This window comes from Typopeltis vanoorti, chromosome 12 (assembly GCF_054136105.1).
Source record: "Typopeltis vanoorti isolate ZY-2024b chromosome 12, IOZ_Tvanoo_1.0, whole genome shotgun sequence".
NCBI classification, from domain to species: Eukaryota; Metazoa; Arthropoda; class Arachnida; order Uropygi; family Thelyphonidae; genus Typopeltis; species Typopeltis vanoorti.
This window is the reverse complement of record NC_143560.1, coordinates 137,731,231-137,756,351: the sequence shown is the minus strand read 5'-3', so window position 1 is coordinate 137,756,351 and position 25,121 is coordinate 137,731,231. Positions and strand designations below refer to the sequence as shown.

At 36.1% G+C, this 25,121-nt stretch overlaps 1 protein-coding gene and 1 pseudogene across 2 annotated transcripts in view; both read left to right on the top strand.

Moving 5' to 3' along the window:
- The window catches only part of LOC150101249 (general transcription factor II-I repeat domain-containing protein 2 pseudogene), a 46,497-nt pseudogene extending 35,933 nt beyond the window's left edge, over nucleotides 1-10,564 (top strand).
- Nucleotides 10,565-20,838: 10,274 nt separating this feature from the next.
- The window catches only part of LOC150101248 (uncharacterized), a 392,942-nt gene continuing 388,659 nt past the window's right edge, over nucleotides 20,839-25,121 (top strand). For both annotated transcript variants that reach the window (XM_090401379.1, XM_090401381.1), the window contains exon 1: nucleotides 20,839-21,251. In XM_090401379.1, coding sequence (XP_090257505.1) covers nucleotides 21,124-21,251 — 128 coding nt within the window. In that variant the 5' untranslated portion in view covers nucleotides 20,839-21,123. The remainder of the gene's footprint in view (nucleotides 21,252-25,121) is intronic.

Below are 25,121 nucleotides of genomic sequence, written 5' to 3'. Positions count from 1 at the left end.
AAAACCAATGTATGTATTATATGTAAACCAATGTACGTAATGTAAATATCACATGTAAACAAATGTAAGTAATGTATCATATGTAAACAAATGAATGTAATGTACATAATAACTGTAACAAATGTATGCAATGTAAAAAAAAAAAAATTATTTTAAAAGTAAATCATGAGTTTACACCGTATGTTTGTGAAAATAAGGACACATAATATTCAGATTGTATATCTGTAAATACTGTTGTATAATCACACCTTTTCAAATTTGAAAAAAAAAAAAAATAGTAAACCACAACATGTAATATTATACAACTTATGTAACTCTGAACAATATAATTGTAAATTATTATTATGATTGATATATAATAAAAAAAAACTGTTATCATCAATACTATTTAAATCTCATTATATGTAGCACAAAGTGCTGAACCTTGTAAAATAATATACTGAATAGATTAGATGATCATTGTACATATGTAAATATTTGAAAGAACAATAAAAAAAATTAAGAAAATAAAAAAAATTATTATTATTATTACGGACAACTCCAAGGAGTCCTTAGACTCATCGAGGGAGGACCTAACATCATATAAAGAACAACTATTCAACATTCACAGAGTATCTATCATACCTCGCCTTGAACTCCTTCACAGTCATGGCACCCACAACAGACTCTGGCAGCTTATTCCACTTATTCACCACTCTCCAAGTAAAAAACCTAGTTCTAACACCCCTTGCTAGCTACACTCTTGCTCAGTTTCCATGGTGATCCCTGGTTTTCTCATCACCAGACCTGTTCCGAAAAATATTCTCAAAATTAATCTTTTACAAGTTTAATTCAGAGATAATTTTTCTTTGAATGTCTCAATCATATCACCCCTTTTCCGCCCCTATCAACCAATTTCTGTAACCCACAGATCTTCAGCCTATTCTCGTAAGGTTCATTCCATAGACCAGCTATCATCTTGGTCGCTAGCCTCTGGATCCTCTCTACCTCCTCCCCATCAAGAAGAAACCCAGGCCTGGGCACAGTAGTCAAGATGGGGTCTTATCAAGGTTCGATGAAAAGGAACAATAAATTGCTTGTCTCTGCTCGTCAAAGTATTCTTCAGTAATCAAGTGATCTTATGAGCTAATTTAGCCACTTTTGCAATGTGGCCCCTAAACTTCAACTCCCTAACCACCAATACACCCAAATCTCTGGCTTCGTTTTATTGTTCAAATTTCGCTTCCATATAATAGAGCTGCTAAATCTGATATATTATAAAAATTTTTTAACAAGTGTATGTTTATACCAAGTTGGGTTTAAAAATTTATTACACAGAATTTAATAAATTAAATGAAATAAATTAGAAATAAATAAATAAATCAGATTTTAATAAATTAGATATGCTATCTCTAGGAAATTTGTAATTATTACATTTATGTTACAAATCACTCTTTGACCTCGAGTTCCTTCTGTCACATGCCACTTGATAAAGTTCGCAACAGCTTAATAAATTCAGTTTCATTCTTCTCATGCGATTTCACAGCTACCCAATCAATGTTCAGATAATTAAAAGCCCCCTCACCTTTTATTGCCTTTTTCGCAACCATCGTATTTATTTGGTGATGCATTTCTTCATCACTAGCAACCGATCCACCAGGTCTGTAAGAACACCCCACTGTGTAATTAATCTTGTTAGATTCCACCTCACACCAGATGGCTTCAAATTCACTGCCACATGAAAAGCTGTTACTAGCACTACAATCATAATTCATAACACTATCAGATTACTGGATTCAAGAAATCTGATATCATTATCAGCACGCCGCCTCTCCTATCCTGTCTATCATTCCTAAAAATGCTGTAACCTTTTCACTCGATACCAGCTAGTATGCCTGATTCTGATGGCAAGATCTCACTAATGTCTACAATCTGAAGTCCCAATGTGTTTTGACGAGCTGTAGGTCGTCACGATATTCATGCCGTACGCGACGAATTCTCGCTATCAATCGCTTCAAAACTTCGAGATAAAACTCACCATTGACCGTTTGGCCAGGCGGAACGCATTGTTTATGGATAATACCCTTGGAATCGTAGAAACAAATCAACATTATCTTTACTTATGACTTCTGCAAGTGACTTTTTTTTTGGATGCCCCTCTTCTGGTGGTCTCCACTCAGCACTCTGGCGCTTTGTTTCGGGCTCATACTCAAAACACCATGTTTCGTCACAAGTAACGATCATTTCAAGGAAAGTTGAGTTTTTACGTGCGGTTTTAATGAAGTCCTTGCAGTGTTCAATTCGATACATTTTTTTTGGTCGTTGGTCAACTTGTGGGGAACAAATCGCGAATTCAATTTACGAAGATACAAACTGTCGGTTAAAATGTTGTACACAGTTGATTTTGGTGAAATCACGCAGTTTTTGTATGTTAACTTCGCTCAGTCCAATTTTTCGTCGTTCTCAAGCGTCTCACGACCACTTTGAAATCGTTAAACCACTCATAAACTTGAGTATGGGATAAGCATTCATCACCGTATGCTTTTTGAAGCATTTGATGCGTTTCGGTAAAACTTTTACCAAGTTTAACACAAAAGTCAATCGCAGCTGTCTTTTTTTTTAAACTCGTTTTCCAACCGTTCGTCAAAACGCACTGTCACTCTTGGCACTATAACTCAGCTTCTAACGAAACAAATGTGATAAACAATTGACACAACACCAATGAAGGCTGCTGCTTTCGACAACAAAAAGATACAACAGGTGACGCCACTAGTTTCTTCTATTTTCGAAAAGTTCGGTTTCTTTTTGGACAGAGGGTGTAGTAGCAAGATTTCAAGCAACACCACTTAATATATGAATAGTCCAGATATATGCACCCACATCTGACAGCACAGATGAAGATATTGACTTATTCTACAAAGCTCTAACAGAGACAATAGAAACAAGACCAAAGCAAGACGTAGTAATTATTGAAGGAGATTGGAATGCCAAAGTCACAATAGATACTGATGGTTGGGAAAGTGTTATGGAAAAATATGGTTTCGGAGAAAGAAATGAACGAGCTAAAAAAATGTTAGAATTTGCAGTGGACCACGAGATGATGATCTGGAACACAAGATTCCGACAAAAAGAATGCAGAAAATGGAAATGGCGATGAAATGATGGGAAAACCAAGAACGTTTTAATCGTAATCGACATGATTACGATTAAAAAAGATGGATAACATTAGTACAGCAGTGTCGAACTTTTCAAGGAGCGGATATAGACTGAGATCATAGTTTAGTGATTGCACATATCAAGTTGAAATTAAAAAGAAAATATAAACCCCATCATCAGAAACGAAGATATACAGCAAGAATAAGTGAAGCAGAAAGAGGAAGAAAGTACAGAAGAGTGTTAGAGGAGAAACTTAAAAGTGTTGAGAAAAAAAACAACAACTCAGTAATGAAGGCGATAGAAGTGCAGTTGAAGAAACAGTATCAGAAGAAGAGATCAAGAAGAAATGGATTAGACAAGAAACACTGAAGTTAGTAAAGGAGAAGATAATGTTGAGGATAAGAAAGGATACATCAGACAAATAGAAGAGCAATGTAGAAGAAAGTGTAATGAGGTGAAAAAAAGCAGTCAGAATGGATTAAGATGAAATGGTTAGAAGCCAAATGCAACAATATAGAAGAGTATTATGGAGAGCATAAAACAAGGGAGGTATACAAAATGATTACAACCATTAATAGAAAGTGGCAACCAAAACAGACCCCAGTTAAAGATGAAAGAGACAAAGTATTGATGAGTAAATAAAAAAAATGCACAGCGATGGACAAGATACTGTAGTGAGTTATATTAAGAAAAACTAGATTTAGATAACATTGGGAAACTGACTGAAGAATTGAAGTAGATATCACCACCATGTAATTAGCATGACAGACATTTTAAAAGAAAAATCAATAGAACGGCTAAAACAAGGTCCTGGTAATGATAACATTACTGGAGAAATGATTAAATATTGTGACGAAAGTATGGTTACAGAAATGCACCAATTATGTAATATGGTATGGAAAGAAGGGAAAATGCCAGAGGAGTGGATGAAATCGATATTAGTGACATTATATGAGAAAGGAAATAAGCTAGAACGTAAAAAGTTCAGAACAATTGCCTTGACAAGTCATCTTGGTAAGGAGATGATGATTATGATATTGATAGAAAGATTGAGAACACAACTGGAAGCATACCTTGCAGACGAGCAAGCAGAATTTAGGAAAGATAGAACTGCAATTCAACAGATTTTGACAATGCGGTTTATAGCAGAGAAAGCTAGGAGAAAAACAAAAACATATATACTTGCTTTGTTGGCTTTCAGAAGGCATTTAACAGTATTCACCAGAAAGTAACATTAGCAGTGCTAGAATGCTATGGAACTGACAGGAGTTCTTCAAGTAATTCAGATGCCTTGAAGCTTAGCGATATCTGGAAAGATTTTTACAATGTTAGCTGGAATCTGTTGATATTGCATTTCTGTTTTTGGGGATTTCAGTAGTAGGCATGAGAAGGTCTTCCACTTTAAGTTCTGGGTCAGGAGGATCCTACATGATTCTTATTCCGGCTCAGTTTCATGTAGAGAAAAGAATATGCTGGGCCAGTTGTGGAGCTTGTTATATTTCTGTTTGAAAGCAGCGGTTCTGTAAGCACAGCTGACTCTGTTGATCTTGTCAGTGCGATGAGTTTTGTGTTTTTAATGCTGAAAAGCATCTCTGCAAATTGGGGGCAATTTAGCAAGTGATGGTACAGTACTGATCATTCAGATGTTTGTGGACAGTATAAATCCACTGATCGATGATTTCATAACGTGATCAAACGTTGTTGAATAAGTCTGATTGGTGTGAAGTGCCTTGGCGAGAAAGGTATGATTTTGTTTTCAAGGGAGATTAGGCCTTAGCCTCCCTTACTGAGTGACTCGCCGAGTGCAGAATAAATTGTGTCGTTAGTTTTGTTCCAGAAGAATCGTGTTATTGCATTTTGAAGGTGATGGAGAACGTCTTCGGGAGATTTCAGTTCTTTGAAGGTGAGTGAGCACACTCGCAGCCACCTGGTTGATGATTAAACTCTTCCAATAAGTGAAGACGTTGTAAGTATGCCGTTCGATTTTCCTAGCACTTGTTCAAAGGTGTTGTGTTGTTGTGTTCATTTCAGTGTATTATATATTTGAGTGTTGCCTTGATGTACGTCAAAGTATTTTTGGCCTTCATTTAACCAGGCACATTCAATTGGAGAGTCAGTTTTATACTTACATGTGTCTGTCCACAAGCTAGTAGATTTTGCAGAATTTAATTGGGCCTCTGAGAATTGTGCGTATAATCTGTGTGTTTCATCGGTTACTTTCAATTCTTTGACGTTACGTATTATAATGGTGGCATCTCCAGCATATACTGGCACACTGTTTTCAGATCTTGTTCTGTTATGCTGGTTCGTCAGGAGATTACGGTGCGGTGTTAAAAAAGGTTCGATGGCTAGTATATGTAATTGATCAGAGAGAGAGGGAGAACATCCTTGCTTGATCCCTCGATGGTACGGTAAAGTACAGGTGAGCGGGTTGTTGGTATTTAAACAGAAAAGCGTATCCGTGTACAGCAGTTTGGTTTTTTTAATAATGAGAGGACCATATCAAAATGCCCTTAGTAGGACTTTGCATAGGTACTCTTTCTCTGCTCTGTCTACTCTACTGAATGCTAGGTTTTCAGTTTGACTATTCTCGATGCAAATGAAATCTCTTATTAGATGGAGGTTATCATGTATTAATCTTCCTGGAATTAATTTCGTATTGCCAATAACTTCAGGAAGTGTGGGCAGTAATTGGTTTTCAATAACTTTCGAAATGATTTTGCAATCTGTATTGATTAGTGAGATTGGATGCTAGTTTCGAATATATGTATGGTCTTTCCTCTTTGGTATCAGTCGAGCTGCTCAGATCATGACGGATGTTTTCTGCACTGTTTTAAGGAGAAATGATCCTAGTGTATCCAGAAGATTTAGAAAAACTCTGTTGCGGAGTCCATCAAGGCCAGGAGATTTGTTATTTGACAGAGATTTATATGCAGTTTTGAGGTCACCTTGCGTGATTGGTTTTCTAAGTAGTTCTGATCTCATGCAGAAATTCTTTTCGTTTCTTTCAATATTTCGGGGATGGCCTGAAGAGATCTTCATGTGGAGGTAAGTGTATTATAGTATTATAAGATTTCAGATATAATTTTATTTGGATCTTATATGATGCTGCTATTTTGAAGTGCAATTGCTGAGATGCGGTTTGTGCCTTATTTTTAAGAGAGAAAAATATATTTTGTGGGTGCATCTGATCTAAGTGATATGAGTGCCTCAATCTAAGTATGGCATACTTTGTCTTTGCATGGCTTGGAGGACTGAGTGATATTCAGGACTTTCTTCTAGTAGATGCTGAAGCTGTTATTTGATCTGTCGATGCTAATATTCCTCTGGAGTTTCTTCCCATGACTGTAAATCTGCGTGAAGGATTCCATTTGAGATTTTGGGTGAGGCCATCATGTTTTCATTGGTTTTGTATTCGCTTTCTAGTGAGCAAGAATAGTTATCAAAGCCTGAATTTTTAATAGATAATCTGAATCTTGTAGAGGGGTATTGTTTAAGATCCAAATCAGGTGCTTCCTGATTTGGATGATTCTGAAGATAACGAAAGTTTCATCTTGATGAAAAAATAATCCGAGAAGTATGAAGCAATGAGAGAGAAGTTTCTAACTAGAAGAACAATGTTTTTGGAAATGCAGTATCTGTCTAATCGTGCTTGGTAAAAAGGCCCTGTTAGTTACTATGATTGCTGATGTGTAGGACCTCTCATCTGTAAGTACATTATTGATTATCAGTGACTGAAGTTTGTTTATTAACGAGGTATGGTGTTCGGTACATTCCAGCAGGTCTTTTGCTTGGTCAAGAGCGCAGTTAAAGTCTCAGTTAGTATGATATGTTTTTAGTCAACTGTAAAGTTGGCTTTATATGAAGGCCAAGATTTTTGTTGATAGAGCATCCTGCTGTGGTATATAAATATTGAACATATGCAGGGTATTATTACAGTTCGGTGTTTATATGGGAGCATACATATAAGATTACGATTGCAATCATAAAAGGACATGAGGTATTAGATCTGTATGATATTTCTGTACCTGGTCAAGGACTATTCTGTTGTGTAAGGCACATGTACATCATCTTATATTAAGAGAAAAAAATACTCAACACATTATGATTATGAAAAGGTCGATTATACACTGGGATCTAATAATGGTCCTGGTATTGCATTTGCAGCCCATTAATTAAGTAGTATGTATATGTTAACCTCTGTCTGCTCTGCTCTGCTCTTTTTGCATTTCAATTTGGAGTGTAGGTCCTGACGTTGAGAATAATTCTGATATTCGTGTAGTGTATTAGTTAATTTTTGAGGAGAGCCTCGGATTTTCTGTATGAAAGACAAAAATTGCTTCGTCGCTAAAGGGTCCTCTGTGTGTGTGGGGGGGAGGGGGGGTCACCTCAAGCTTCTTCATCTTCTATGTCGCCATGCGTAAGTAAAGTTTTCTCATTGTCTGGGACGTCTGTTGCTTTATGGATGGCGGTAGGTGATGTAACACCAGATTGCTGAGTATTTTTTTCTCTAGAAGTCCTGAATTTATGGGAAGATGGATCGGTAATTATTGTTGTAGCACCGTGAGCGCTTATAATTTGTTCTTGGTCACTGTTGGGACGGTCGATGTTTGCATGCTGTTTGTTAAAACTAGATAAGCCATGATTGGTCAAGATCCTCGGCCTGTCCAGTAAAAAGTAAGTAGTAAGTTATTCTGTTTAGGTTAGTGTTATATTAACTTTAACAGTTTTTGTAGTGAGTCGTTGTTTGGATAATGCAGTACTGTCTGTCTTCGGAAGCTTTTGATATGGGCGAATTCAGATATTTTCGTGGATTTCCACAATATGAATATTTCGCCCGTGACAGAACCATATCTTTGTGATACGAATCTGATGAATTGTGAGGAATTTAGCGGGGGGAACGTTTGATGCTGTTACTTTTGTCGGCACCATGGGGATTACTTCTAGATGATAGACACTGATTTTGTAGTACTGCTTTTGCTCACATGTGATGAGATCGAACAGTAACAGCCATTCGGGAGATATTTAATACTCTTCAAGAGGATGGTTGTCTTTGGTGGCGAAAATCACAATTTAATTTTTTCTTGAAATGACGGTAGCGGTGGTAGTTATTGAAGCATTAATTAGTCTGCTCTTGGCTGATGTGTATGAACATTTGTGTGTGAACAGTGTTTTTGAGGAAGATAGGATATTTCCATCAGCTACATTATATTAGCATAAGATTTAAAATTGACTGACACGTTTTCCGTGTCTATAGCTTCTGTGGCCATTGCTATTCTTTCCAGGTGCGAAATGATAGGGTTCTTTCTTTCTTTCTACTTCAGTGGTAGTATAGGATTGTGTTCCTGACTTGATAGGTGATCGTTGCTGAGTGCAGGTCCAGCAAGTACGGGTAAAGAGAAAGAGATTATGGCATAGCTGTTGAAGATAGTGTGGAGTTAATATACTAGGGAAAGGAAACTGTCATGTATCACTTGTGTATACACATATGCGCACACAATTGATATGAGTGGATTGCTCTCGGAATGAAGAAAATAAAACTTCATGTAGAACTACATTGCAGTCTCTCTCGAATGTCACTCATATCACAAAGACACAAGAACTATAGCCAAATTCATCGAAGAGCAGAATCTACTGGTATCCTGTTCTGATTGCCGATGACCATACACTTTAACTGAAAGATAGCTAAGAGTGATACTGAACTGTAATGTTGGCTCTTTTACTAAAGAGCCAACATTACAGTTCAGTCTCATCATCCACTCTCATTCAAGCATCATGTACTATATGTCCAAAACGAAAATCTTTTGCTGTAATATACTTTTGTAACATGTGAATATTCTCTGTTAGCAGCTACAGTTCGCAATTTTCGTACAAAATATGGTCGGAATAGTGATTTAACTTCATCAACTGTGAAAGGATTAATTAAAAAATTCAAGGAACTGGATCAATTAGTGATCTTATACACTCTGGCCGTCCTTCAACAAGTCGTTCAACAGAAAACATCTAAGCAGTTCGTGAGAGTGTTGCTGAGAGTCCAGAAACATCAATTCGGCACGGTGGTCTTGAATTGGGTATTTCGAGAAGCTCTCTACAGCGTATTCTCACGAAAGCTTTGCATCTTTATGCTTACAAAGTTCAATTGGCTCAAGAACTGAAGTCTACTGACCACACACACTGAAAAGAGATCGTTGAATGGATTATGGAACAACAAGTGGATGCTTATTTTTCGAACAAAATCATCTTCAGCGATGAGACTCGTTTTCATCTTGATGGATTCGTTAATCGACAAATTGCCGCATTTGAGGTTCAGAAAATCCACGAGTGATTGTTGAGAAACAAATGCATTCACAACGTGTCACTGTTTGGTGCGGATTTTGGGCTGGATATATCATCGGTCGTCCATTCTTCTTCGAAAATGCGGCTGGTAAGGCAATAACAGTTAATGGAGCTGGCTATCGCGACCAGTTTTTTGTGCCTAAATTGTAAGATATGGATGTGGAGGACATGTGGTTTCAACAAGACGGTGCTACATCCCATACAGGCTGAGAAACAATTTAATTACTGATGAGTAATATTCTGGCTGTGTAATTTCCCGTTTTGGTGATCAGAATTGGCCGCCCAGATCATGTGACTTAACGCCGTTGGACTTTTTTCTTTGGGGTTTTTTGAAGTCTAAGGTTTATGCCAACAAGCCCACGACCACCCACGCCTTGAAGGAGGAAATTGAGCACTGTATCAACGAAATTCAGCCATATTTATGCAAAACGGTCATTGAAAATTTCGACAAAAGAGTGCGTATTGCCAGCAAAGCCGTGGAGGCCATTTACCCGATATGCTATTCCATGCATAACCCTATACTTTATGCTTTATGAATCAATAAGAAATTACAATTTTTAATTAAAAACCTGTGTTTGCTATCAAAATTACTTCTTGCGTGAATTTTGGGACGCCCAGGGTGATTCAGAACTCGGACCAAACTTTAAGGGACGATAGAACACACCTAAACAAGCACCTTTCGTCATACAATGCATGGTCCGAACTCAAGAGGTGAAAGGCTAGGGGTTAGCAACTACTGTGTCAGGAAATGAAGAAACACAAGAATGCCAGAGGAGATTTGAAACAATTGCAGAAATTACAGAAAATAAATTAAAAAATTTCATTGAACAAATTACAGAAACTGCTCAAAAGAGTGACCGCCAACAGCGGCAGCGGCAATAGAAATCCTGGCAATAAGGTCCTCGTTGGAATCGATGGGGCTCTCGTAAATCAGGCGCTTTTCATATGGCCCCATAGGAAAAAGTCCAGACATGAGAAATCGGGCGATCGTGGAGGCCAAGCGATGGGACCACCCCGACCAATCCGTCGTCCTGGAAATGTTGCATCCAAGACGTTCCCCACATCCACGCAGAAATGGGGTGAAGCTCCGTAGTGTTGGAACCACATACGTGTTTGAATATTTGCTGGAACAGGGTTCAGTAATTCTGGCCAGACCATTTGTAAAAATACAAGGTATGTTCTCCCATTCAGTGGTGCTGGCAGAAGGTATGGGCCAATCAAAAGGTCATGTAGGATTCCAGTTCAAACATTTATGGAGAAACGCCACTGGTATAAATGTGGACGTGTGGCGTGCGGATTTCTGCTCGCCCACACATTATAATTGTAGGTATTAAAAATGCCCTCACGTGTAAAGATGCATTCGTCAGTGAATAAGATATGTGCGTCAAAGTCCGGCTGCACTGCAGTCTCCTGCAGGAACCACTGTACAAAATCCACACGAGGTCGATAATTTGCAGGTGTCAAGGTGTACAACGTCTGTGCATGGTAGGGATGTATCATTCGTCTCGTAGAGCTCGCCTCACCGTCGATTGGGGCAGACGTACGGCATGGGAAATTGCTCGCGTGCTACATTCGGGACAATCTGCAACCCTACATAGAATTTCCTCTGTAACACGGCGTCCTCACATTGCATGCCCTGTATCCTGCATGCCACTGACAAAGGAGCCCATTTCGTACAGATATCGGTGCAATCGCTAAAAGGTTTTGCGATCAGGCACGCGTCTGGTTGGAAAGTACTCTTGGTACAGTCTTTGGGCTTCCATCGCATTCCCAGCTCCGTAAATGAAATGCATGTCACCCTTCTCCTGATTTGTGAAAGAATCCATCCTTTTTTCACTCCACGGCATAAATAGCGACGACTGCAAAAACCAGCGCTTATAAGTGTTCACTGGAAAGCACCCTCTAGCGCTTAACCGCTTGAGTTCGGACAATGCATTGTATGACGAAAAGTGCTTGTTTAAGTGTGTTCTATTATTATTATTATTATTATTATTCGTGACACCTCGAAGGAGTCCGAAGACTCATCGTGGGAGGACACCAACTGTACAACTCTCCGTTGGCACTACTACACAGAACCTCTACTATCAATCACATACATCAACGCCATCTACTGCCCACAACCACCACCACCACAGCTAGTATATTTTTTGTCTGTAAATTGCGTGTGTTCTGAAGGGCTGATTTGTCTGTATGCGGGATGAAAAACCCGAGTTTCTTGGAGAAAAAACCCTGTTTTGATATATTGTATCAAATGTGCGTGTTTAATATATATATATATATATATATATATATATATATATACACACACATTCAACATTGCTGCTATTAATTTTAGAAGACTGGCAATGCGTAAACATTCCAAGATTCAAACTATTTTCTAACAAGTACCATAAACCTCATGACATTGTAGAAAGGTGTGATAATAGCATAGTAATCTTCAAAGTTAGAATATTGTCCTGTCTGAATTCATCCAAAATCTCTAAAAATTCATGTTGCCCACTGATCACTGGTTGCTCATCCACTGATCCATTTCAGCTATGTTCTCACGAGTGATGCATTTCACTCTATTATCTTATTATAGATGCTTCCTGAACACTTCTGCAATTAACTGTCATTCATCATTTCTCCACAGTCCACTGATCTTGTCTGATTCAGTTCATAATACTTGATGTGTTGCAGATACACTTCTTCTTAGTTGAAGATGGCATATGTTGAAACAATTGTGGGCACCATTCTCTGGTATTTCATGTCTGTCAGATTTCTTTCATATGTTGTTTAACAGTACAATAAATGTATGCACAGTCCATATATTTTTCTTATTATCGTTCTACAGTCCAAATCAAGCCTTGGTCTTATGGATTTGTTACCTGCAATCCTGTTTATCTAAAATAGTAATTCGCCAGTTTGAACATTGCAATATGATGTTACTCTCGACTAATGGTATCTATTCACCTCATTCTTGGCTTTCCTTTTTGTCTTTTAGAAAAAAATTTACTAATTATAGAATGCATTTCTATTTTCAATTCGAAAATCCTGCACTGCAACCATTCGAATTTGTTTAAACTAGATATCCTAAGTTCTCTGTAGAGTTTACATAATTTTTGCTTAATCTAGTACTCCAGAGACCATTGTCAGTCAATAGGCCAAATATTGTCAGAGAATTTTCCTTTCAAACGCTTAAACAATTCCTCCGCCTTTGCCATAAATATTCAGGTATCTTATTCATAGGTAATAATTGAACAAATTATCAACTATTTGTATTTAGTCTTCCAATAGAAATCTTTTGACATGAATACATATGACAGATAATAAGAAGCATGATTACCACTTTTTATTTGATTCTAGAATTCTACTATCTCATTTGGTCAGCTTGCAATTATTACTTCTAAGTATATAAATTGTCCCACTTTTTCTTTTCAGTTTGAAATTTTCGCATTTTATCAGTTAACCGATTCTGCCTAGTTGATTATTTTGGTTTTTGTTGATTAATGTTAGTTCTAGTCTGTATGCAAATGTTTCTAATTCGAAATACAATTTCTCTGCTTTCCGTTTGGATTTTAACATGATGTTCATGTTATCTGCATATGCTACAATCGACATTAATTGTATCATATGCAGAATATATTACAGAAAGTCTTACAGAATATCTCTGAATTACTGCTAATAAAGCATGAAATTAATGTGCTATAACCAATAAATGTCATCCTTAAATAAGCTTAGCACAAGCTTTGAGGATGTGTAGGTGCATTATGCTTTATATAGAACTAATATTATATTAAAATATATTACGTATTTCAAAATTGAATTACTTCGTTGTAAATCTTGAATCCTCTTTTTTTTTTTTTGACCTTCTCTAGGTCTGCCTGCTCCTTTATGCTCTCCCTCTCTCTCTCTCTCTCTCTCTCACTTCAAATCCACAAAACCTCTCTGATGTTTCTGACGTTCTCTAAAGTTTAATTATCTGCAGCTCAAACAATCAATTCTCACCTGCTATATATATTAAAATTGTCTTCAGTTAATTTAATGCATATCAAGTGTTTCAGGTAATCTAAAAAAATATTTTACTTACTATAAATATAGCATTCTCAATACACTCGTATAAACTGTAAAATGCAGCATTGTTAATATTTATGTATGTAGTACATACTATGTAGTACATATGTGAATACACCCCTCTCAAATTTATTATAGTATTTGCATATAATAATAAATAATTGTATTGTGAAGAAATTATTATTTTATGTAAATTTGAGAATAAAAGGCTTTAGCAGATTTTCTCTTCAACCGATGCAGTTGATAATTGGCAATATTCTTTGGCTCACTATATCTGGCTATCAATGGAGTTTGAACTTCCCTCCTAAGTTTCCAAACATTAGATAGGACTAAAACAGACTTGGTTACTCTCTACAGTGAATCAAAAGCATTAGCAGATATATTTTATTTATTTATTTATTTATTATTATTGAGTTCGGGAACATGTTAGAATATCACAAAACACTGACTGGCAAATGTGGGATTTGTCAATCGCACATTAAATTCCATGCTTTTGGATACAAAAGCATAGAATTCAGCTCATATATATATAAGAATCAACTAAAAATATCTCTTAAAATATGAGATATCCTTCATCCTGCTGTTTCTGGGAGTTTCATAAATTCTCCTGCTATTTCTGTGTGTTAAGATCTCCAGTCTACATAGTGGTAACCTGTCCTTTTCAGCATATATGAGACCCACTCACACAGGCAAATACATTCACAAACTCTCACATCATCCCTCTCAACAATATTGTGCCATTAAAACAATAACCAGTAGAGCTTATAACCTTAGTTCCAATGAGACCTCTTTGCAGCAGAGCACAATCATATATATCACACTATTCTATCTAATGGCTACAGATCCCATAATATAAAAAAATAATAATTTCCCCCGATCCACGACTTACTCTTCAGAAAGATTTTATTAATTCATTTATTAATACAGTCTCCATCCCCTATGTCTGACACATATCAGAAAAAATACCGAGAACCCTAAAGATATACAATATTTGTACCACTTTCAGCCCCGCTTAAAACTGGCTACCCTTATCCACTCCTGGTGCATATAGATTCCTTATTCCTGCAAGTTGGCCTACTATGGAATAACAAGAAGATCAGCTACCATCCGAATGGAAGAACATAAAAAATACATTTGCAGTAATGACTATAGTCATATGGCCTTACAGATCATGCTTTGGATACAGTTCACAGAATCACTTAAAAAATGACCATCATTCTTCATCACGGTTAATTTAGAAGAGAAAGACTTTTTATAATCTGCTGCTGCTCTTAAAAATCAGCCTAATTTAAATAAATATGGTTGCATAAAACTTCCGAAAACACTCAAAGTATTGCTAATACTTCGAGATCCCAGTTTACATTCTGGGCCACCCAGAAGTATCAATGGAGGGCATCCCAACTAGCTAGGACTGTAGTCTTTCTTCCACGTGTTTCAGTTAGTTTTATACTGCCTTTGCATGTATGTGTGGAACACCTTGACGATGTCTCTGTAACTGAGAAGAAATACTGGAAGCCTTAAAATTCGTTGAATTTCATTCTCTGATTTTATACATAGTCATTTTTTCATGCACTTTTTCTTCTTCTCTATTCTGCTCTCCATTGGTATTACTATATCGATAAGCCATGCATAGTGTTAACTACAGCTATGCCTGATGCCTAATGTATTTCTGAAGTCTGACTGAATTTTAAAGTCCACACTATCGTTGCATTTTCATTTTCAACAACTTCTTAACCCATGTTCTCAAGCGATATTGTAAGTTGGCAAACCATTCTTCCTAAACATGTTCCAGATTACAGGTTTTTCGACCCGATCATGCCTTTATTTATAGTCTGAATCTGCATAAAGGCATATGCATATATATATATAAGCATACACACGTGGGTGGCCTGAAATGTTCTCGTAAATAAATGGTAACACTATCGTCAAGATTTTTTTTTCTCAGTTGATACGTCTTCCAAAAGATTCATGTAAAATTGCAAGTCATTCTATCAAGTCGTTTTTTTTATACAGCTGTCTGAAGCAAAAGTGTTGCTCTATATCCCTTGAAATGGATAAAATTGAGTATCGTGCGGTTATAAAATTCTTTGTAAAAGAAGGTTTAAAGCCAAAAGAAATTCATTCGAAGTTCATAAAAGTTTATGGGCACTCTTCTCCTTCGTTTTTGACAATTAAGAAATGGGCTGACGAGTTTAAACTGGGCAGAACCAGCCTTGGAGATGATCCACGTGAAGGACGTTCAATACACGTAAGAACACCAAAAATCATTTATCAAGTGGACGATATGGTAATGGATCACCAGAGAGTCAAAGTGCATGAATTTGCTGAGACTGTAGGCTTTCAAAAGAACGTGTAAGATATATTTTGCATGAACAATTGCAAATGAAAAAGCTTTGCGCAAAATGGGTGCCGCACTTGCTCACAGCAAATCAACAACGCACTCACGTGAAAATCTCTGGACGGTTCTTGAAGCGTTTTAACAAGAATAAAACTGATTTTTTGCGTCGGTTTATTACTACCGATGAGACGTTTATTCACCAGTACACATCAGAATCCAAACAGCAGTCAAAACAGTGGACAGAAACGGGTTGTTCAGCGCCAAAGAAGATGGGGTGCTAAAGTCATTTGAGATGGTAAAGTCATTTTGTTTATTAATTATCTTGAAAAGGGTAAAACAATAACCGGGGAATATTATTCCGATCTTTTAACCTGACTAGACGAAAAAATTCGTGAGAAAACATTCGGTTTGCAGAAAAAAAAAACATCTATTTTCAGGACAATGCCCACAAAGGTGTTTTGGCAATGGGAAAATTAAAGGATCTGCGCTACGAATTGTTGGAACATCCACCCTATTCACCAGATTTGGCTCCCTTGGACTTCTTTTTCTCTTTCAGAACTAAAAATCTTCCTCTCTGGTCAGCGTTTTTCTTCGAATCAAGAGGTGATTGCAGCTGCGGAGAGGTATTTTGCAGATCTTACTGAGAACCACTACAGGGATGGGATAATGGTGCTGGAGCATCGCTGGAATAAATGTATTAGTCTTAAGCAGAGGCGTAACTAGAGGGGGGGAGGAGGTACTTTCAGTACTTTCTAGGTGTTTGAAAGATTTATTCTGAGAAAAAAAAATATTTTTCCATTGGGAGATCTGATGAATACGCAAGACTCTATTTAGTTTCTCGAACCACAGACAGTATTGCTCATTTTTCAAGTTCAAGTTTCATACATTGCCTTCAGTGAGCATTCGTACTATATTTAGTAGTAACTGCTAGGATAACAAGTGTGGCATTTTGTTGTTGTTCAGTTGATATTTTCTATCCCAAGTACTAAAATGTCATACAGAGGCAAGTTAAGGGATGTTAATTCTTGGAATACTCCTTTTAAAAATTCCCTCTAGAAGTCACTCATTCCTCAATGGAGTGTATATGCAATCTTTAAATTGTTGAGTTAATCGAGCCTGTGTTTTGGCATTTGAAAAAGCATGCTCTACATGGGTTTTTGACAAAACCTATGCATCCTCATCTAATGCATTCCAATCTAGCATTTTCTTTGCTTCCTTGAACCATTTGTATTGTTATGACAAGGTCCTCCACCTGAGTATTGTTCAACTGTTTTTCAAGTACTTTTATGTTCTTTTCTCTTATCATTATTATGTTATTATGTTATTTTCTCTTATCCCAAAGCTTCCTCCATAACTCAATCGTTTCTTCTGCGTCCAGATGATCAACACACTATGGGAATTTCCTATCAGTATTTCTCTAAAGCTGATTCTATTTGATCTGGAAATGAATGTTTTTTTTTTTTTTTTGTATTGACTTATTTGACTTTTATAGTGAATTTGTTTTTAATGTTTAACAAATTTTTTATTTTTACGTCTTCACATACTTCATCAAACTGGTTCTGTTTTAAGTTCATATTGCTTTACAAGAGTACACTTCATGTTGGCTGGTTGGCCGAGTGACTAGCGTATCTGCTCTCCATCGAAAATGTTGCTTAGGTTGATAGCTTGCTTATTATTATTATTATTATTATTATTATTATTTTTATTTCACACTTACTTGACATCCCAGTGTCACTCTTTTTGGCATATCCATTACTAACAGTTTTGTAGGACTTGCTTATATTTCCAAGTTCTTAATACACAATACTGCACCTAAACGTTACCCTTGGCTTTGTTTCAGCATTGGATGTCACCCTCATTCTTTGGTTTTGCAAGGATTCTACAATTGTACATCGCATTTCTTGTTGTATATCATTTAGGTTATTTGGTGGATATCTTTTAGATTACATGTATTCAAGAAATCTACTTGGAATATTTCTTCATGGTCCTTTTAGCTACTTTTAAGTTCTTGCTGAGATTCAGTGACAATCCATCTTTGTAATTCTTGTAGTTCAGCCTGAATGAAAGCTGTGTTTTTTACAATAAATCTTCATTTATCCATCCAACATTCTACAGTGACTATAGTATTAGAGAACTGTTGTTACTAAATTTCATACATTGACTTTTGATATCCTCTTAATTCTGAATTGATTCAGTCCATGACTTGCTTAATAAACAATCTTTGTTTAAGCTAATGTGTATTTTTTCTTTCATCTTTCTTCCAGTTACTTTTCATTTCCCTGCACTCGTTAGCTAGCAAAGAAGACAGTGTTCTCTTGTATTTTTGCTTTCTGCCCATTAGCCTTAGCACCAGTCATAGTTCTCCTTGAACTAGCTGATGGCCAATGCAGTATGGATGATTTTCTAGTTTTGTTCACCATTTTAAAATGTGAAGAGTGACATTTAGCAGCTGTGTGATCCTGATGTTAAAGTCAGTCTAGTTTGAGAGGCAGCCTGCAGATAATTCTGCTATTGCAAGTACTGAAGTACTGCTTTTATCCCAGAAACTTTGTTTTTTAACTTTGCAACTTAAGAAAAACGACCTTAACAAATACACTATTCCAGACAATAATATGTTACGTCCAAAACGACGAAATGGTGGCAGTTGTATGCCCTACTTTCCTCTCTAGATATCTGTGTAATCATTGATAGTCTTGTGTTAGCTACACTGATGACTAAGGGTGACGCCTGGTTGTCAATAATCTCGAAAACGTTGTTAGGATTAAATGCTCTTGCTAGCTCCCTTTGGTGAATAAAAGGCATTACAGCATTCATTATTACTTCATTTCCTTTCATTCTGAATTTGGTGTTTTGTATATTTTTTGAGACTTGAAGCATGTGATTAGCAAATGTCGTTGTCTCACAATGGAGTCCACAAACTTGGTTATCAATTTTGGTCTGATAAGCAAGCTTGTAGTGATAATGCTTGCTTATTAAACTTGAAGACCACAGAGGCAATCATGTCTTCAAAAATTATGCAGATATCGATCTCATAGAGTAATTCAAACCCACAATCTGTTAACAAGAAAGTGGAGCCTTATGCTGCTTGGAAAGATGTCAATAGACATCCCTTACTCATTATAGTACATGGTGAACCATGCCCAGTAATAAGTCAGGTGCTTGTAACCAGTATAAATTGGGAGAACATGATGCGCCCAAATCAGTGCAACTGTGTCCGGTGAAATCTCTGTGAGAAGGGAAATGATAAACATTTAAAGAAGCATTTGTGATTGGATGCCATGTTGTATGTCTATCTGTTTAGTTTGCTTATTAAACTTGAATTCAGGTTTAATAAGGGACTATTGACAAATGGGGCCATCCCAGGTCAAGTCGGTGATACTGTTCTGAGATGGAAGCAGAGAGTCAACTTCAAGTGCTACCCGCAGTAGACAACTCACCACACTCATGGAATGTGACCATAGAGGGATTACAAAGGGTAATATGTATAAACCGCCATTCGTCGGCCGACACTTTCAATTTGGAGAGTTCCAGCCATCGACTGGAACACGAATTTGCACAAAACACGTTCATAACTTGAGACTCACAACATGGGGTTTCATGGTAGGGCCACAATATGCATGCCGCACATTACCCGAACTAATATGCAGCATCATCTTCAGTGGTACAAAGAGCATGGTTCAAAGAGTATATACAGTGGGGCATGGAAACTTGATAAGCTGTGTTAGGGAGCGATGAATCACTCTACATCCTTTGCCGAGCAGGTGGACCAGTGTGGCGGATGGCCAGTGAACTTCTCTTACCAGAGTATGTAATACCAACTATGAAATTCGGAGGTTGCAGTTGGATTATATGGTCTTATATTTTCTGGTTTGGCCTTAGACTTCTGTTTATGTGACCATGACCACGAACAACGAGACTTCGAGAGGCACCCTTTAAAATTAAAAATCTGAACATTCCAGATAATACAATGTTTCTTACTTTGTGGCGTTTCTACGGAACTGACCATTGTTTCTTTCAGCAAGACAATGCACCGTGTCATGAGGCTACCTGCTGCTGTAACTGCATGGTTTGTGCACATGAACGTCACCACAATTGACTAGCCTCCACAAAGCCCTGATCTGTACCCTATTGAACATCTGTGGGATGAACTGGAACATCAGGTGAGGTTAGGGGACGTTTCCCCTCAACAGTCCAGCTCCTCATTTCATACCTACAGTAAGAATTGTCCAAAATTCCAGTTGATGGTTATCGTATGCTTGTGGAAAGTTTGTCCCGTAGGATTGCTGCTGTGATTGCAAAGGTCCTACATCTTTTTAAGGTGGGCACCATGGCTGTTTGTTTCTCACACTACGGTGTCCGTTGACTTCTTTCGAAACAGTGTATTTGCTTTTTAATTGTGACCTGCCAACTAGTCCCAGAAATAGGTTTTTGAACTGGAAAGCTTAAAATAAAAATAAAATAGAAGTTTGTGAAAATCGCATTATTTAATGGCATTCCAAACTAGAAATTAGTTACTGTTTCACTACTTGGTGACAAGGGATTAGTAAGCTATGGATTAAGGCAGTGAAAGCTACTTAAACATCCTATAGACATCGGTACCACAACTCTGTGTTAGCAACCATGAACGTCTTCCTTTCATTTACAAATTTCTCCGAAGTTTAGAGTATGAAAGAGAAGTGTTCTAGGTTGGTAAACCATATTTATTTATTTATTTCTCAGAGCATAAGCGAATAAATGTTCTGTCATAAGAAAGATTCTATTTATGGATCATACTTAAATTCGATCATACGACATAGTTTATCAAATCATTTTCACTATTATTATATGCACAGAAATTTCTAAATTAGTTACTTTTGAAATCTAGATGCTTTTGCACGGATAAATAAAAAGACGATGTATTCCAAATGGAGGTCGCTTTCGAATTGCATTGCTAGGTGATGTGTTTGAATCATATGTTATCCAGTCGATATGCCGTTTATGGCAGGTGAAAAGAGTTTGTGTTCGTTGTATATATCCAAGCAATGTTAATAAAAGTTTGGGTACACGTTTATTGTTCTATGAAAGAAAACGTAACCCATTGTAAAAATGTGGTTTTTCAAAAATGGGATTAATTTAGTTAAACATGAAACCAAAGTGCCTTGGAAAAAACAAATATCAGTTTTAATAACTTAGTGCGGTGTAATATATGCAAAGGATACAAAGTTGAACTTTGAGTTATTACTTAGCAGACAGTTATTATCAGTAAAACATTCAGACCAACTATGGAAAGTAACGGAATGACATTTAAGAATAACATCGAAGCAATAAAACTACTCGAAATACCGTCAACCGAATCAGAACAAGATTCTCCTGAATTTAGTCCTCCTAAACGTAAGGTTAGATTTAAGAAGTAAGTTGTTTTTATTGAGAAGGCATTGAATTCTATTTTCTATAACCATAGCACCCCTTCCCCACTAATAAGATATATATAAGTTGTTCATATATATTAGTTTATCTGAATATTAAGCCATTAATCGTAATTATAATTAGAAATGAAAATTGGCGGTATAAATGATTTATTCATCTAATATTTAGCTCATCCACAGTAATAATGTGCTGTGGACTCGCAACCATTTGTATGTGAGGTTGTCATAATAAATATACAAATCCCATGTAGATTAATGTACTCTGAGAAAGTCGTTTAATAATTCATCCACATAATCTATAATAAACACCTAAAGACATTTTCTCACCTTCTGTTGACTACATAAATGATAACTATGTAGTATTTCCTTTGGCTTGTCGGTTTTTTTTTTAATTTAATTTAATTTATTTATTTAAGACAAGTTTTATAAACTCATAAAAGTTAATCCAGAGAGTAGGCACTGGATGAGCTTTTATAGTTTTATGGATGAACTAATGAAGCTTACAATGCAAATAATCTATGTAAGGGCTTTTCAACTACACATTGAGTTAGCCAGTCTCATATGGGACTGTGGTAGAGTTTTTCCTCATGGAAACCAAGGATTTTTATCCTACAAAACAACAAGCAACCCAGCCAGAACACATGCAGTTAATAGCCATAATACATTTGTCTCACAGCCTTTGCTGTTTTGGCTGTAACCTCTGAACAGCAGCAGTAGATTGTCTCCCAAGTCTTATTCCGAAGATCCCATAGCCATGGTAAACAAGCAGTGACTTTTGGCTACACTGCACATGAAATAAAATGTTTAAGTTTTGATTATGTAAATTACTATGTTAGTAATCCTGGATTAAAGTACAATGAGTAGCAAAACATTCCTTGAGGGGAGGGTCAGCTGTGGAGGGAATTGGATGTTTGCTTAATTGGTGAAACTGCAAATTATAGACTTCATAACAATTGACTTGTCTCAAGTCAATTGTTATGAACTGTAATGTAATTGACTGTAGCAAAATAGCACTTTTTTTATTTGTGTGCATTACTTGGATGTGTACTGGAAGACATCAAAATTGATTCCAAAATGTTTTTAGCATTTCTTCTAAATTCTTTTTTTTTTCTTTCAATTTTCCTGTTATACTTTTTCATGAACTGTGTTTCATAACCGCAAATATATTCAAATACTTTCATAACTACAAATATATTCAAATACTTTCACAACTGCAAATATATTCAAATACTTTCACAACTGCAAATATATTTCTTTTCCTCAACCCATTATTTTTTTGTGATCCATATTGTTATTATCTATTATGTTGTTTCATTGTGTTCTGTCATATTTTCTCTATGCTGCCATATGTTTCACATATTCAATAAATGTGAGAAATGTAGTGTTGTGATTTTTGTGGCAAAAAATATTTGTAAACTTAAAGTAAATTTATATTATAGTTTGATTAGGATTACTCTCAAGAGAAAATACGTATTTATTATTATTATCTGAGCCCCCCCCAGGTAGTCAGGGACTCGTTGGGAGAGGCTGTACATCACCCAAACCAGCTGTCATACCTTCCCTTAAATTCATTCACACTAGATGCACTCACTACTGCTTACATACAAGTTGCAACTTGTACGGAAGCAATCTATTCCACTTACTCGCTGTTCTGCGAGTGAAAAACTATCTCTTACCCCTTTCTTGACTGCAAACAAACTTAACTTCTATGGATGCTCCATGTTCTCCCCCACCTTCTATATAATGAAAAATTTCATCAGATGACATCCTATAACACCCATTTGGGAGTTTATAGACCTCTATCATATCACTTCTCTTTCTCCTGTTAACTCTGGTTAATCCACATACTCACAATCTATCTTCATAATCTGAATCTCATAATTCAGATATAATCTTTGTAACTCTTCATTGCACCCATTCCACTGCTTCTTCATTCACTTAGAAATTCAGGAGACCAAATCTGTGCACAATAATCCAGGTGAGGACTTATAATCAAGGCCTTATAAAGAAGTAAAATGACTTCCTTATCCTTGCTTGTCAAAGTTTGCTTCGACATCACAATTATCCTCTGAGTTGATTTGCAACTTTTACTATATGACCTTTGAACTTAAAATTCCTATCCACCATTACACCAAGATCCCTAACCTCATCAGTTTCTTGTAGCATAACCCCACTAATATAATATGCTGGTGGAAATCTCATCATGCCCAATTTCATAACTTTACACTTAGTAACATTACACTGACAGCCATTTTCATTTGTCCAAATTTCCAGCCTATTCAAATCATTTTGTGGTTGCTGGATATCAGTAGCATTCCTGATTGCCCTGCCTTCTGTGCATCATTTCCTGTTAGATCCTTCCTAATGTCATTAATATATAGATTGAACAACAATGGCCCAAGGGCTGATCCCTGAGGTACATCACTGGTCAGTTTAAACCTGGTAGATTTACACCCACTATATACCACTTTTTGATATCTGTCTGTCAACCATCCACTGATCAAAATCAAGAGTTTGTATTCCAATCCCATATTCTCCAGTTTATGTAACAGCATTTCATGTGGTATCCTATCAAATGCCTTTGCAAAATTCAACATTATCATTGTGTGTCCATTCTCTTTATCCAACTCAGCTGTAACGTTGTTATAAAATATGAGCAAATTGTTAAAACATGATCTTCCTTTAGTAAACCCATGCTGCTCCTAGCAGAGTATAGTTTGTTGGTCTACCCATGTCTGTATGCAAGTTCTTACCAACTTCTCTAAAATCTTCAATATCACAACAGAGATACTGAGTCAGTATTTATATGCATGAGTTTTTGCACCATCTTTGTACAATGGAACTATCATACATTCTTTCCATTCTTGGGGTTTCATTCCTTATCATCATGAACTGCATAATGTCAATTATGCAGTTCATGAAAATTTATATGATATTGTATCTTTAGACCAAATATTAAATGAAAGAAATTTTAAATTTAAAAATAGCAGTAATCACCGAAACAAAAAAAGAAATTAAAAGGAACCATGAGAACCGAAAATTTGAATGTGATATACAGTGAAGTTGACAGAGACCGAAGAGCACAAGCAGGCGTCATGATTTGGATTCATAACTCCCTTTCAAAACAGTTAAAACATTATAAATTATGGAATGAAAGAATAATAGAAGCTAGAATAAAAATAGATAGAGGTTATTTAACAATAATTGGTTTATATGTCCCAGAGGAAGGAAGAGAACAGGATAATATTGAATTTTATAATCAGCTACAAAATATATATAATAAAATAAATAAAAATGATTACGTAATTTTAGCAGGAGGCTTAAATGCAAGAATTGGAAATACGAAAATTAATAATAATATAGGAATATATGGAGAACATACATACTCTAAACAGGAATGGTAAAAATTGGATTGACTTTGTAGTCTATAATAACCTAAAAATAATGAATTCTTTCTATAAACATAAAGACATACATAAATATACTTGGGCAGAAAGAGGATGGAAATCAATATTACATTATTTTATCTTAATTGAAAAGACATCAAAGTTTTCGTTAGATGTTAGAGTTCACAGAAGATATGAAATAAGCAGTGACCACTTCCTCATTAAAATAAAATTAAGATTGCCACCTAAATGGCTACAAGTAACAAGAACAGAAAGAAAATTTAAAACATTTGATTATCTAGACTATTAAATGATACAAATATACAATGGCTATATGAACAAAGAATTAACCAATATCTAGATAAAATAAAACAAAATGAAGAAATAGAAATAGAATGGCTTAATATAAAAACGATACTAAATGCAGCAGCAAATGGAAGCTTAGGAAAGACCAAAAAATTCAATAAA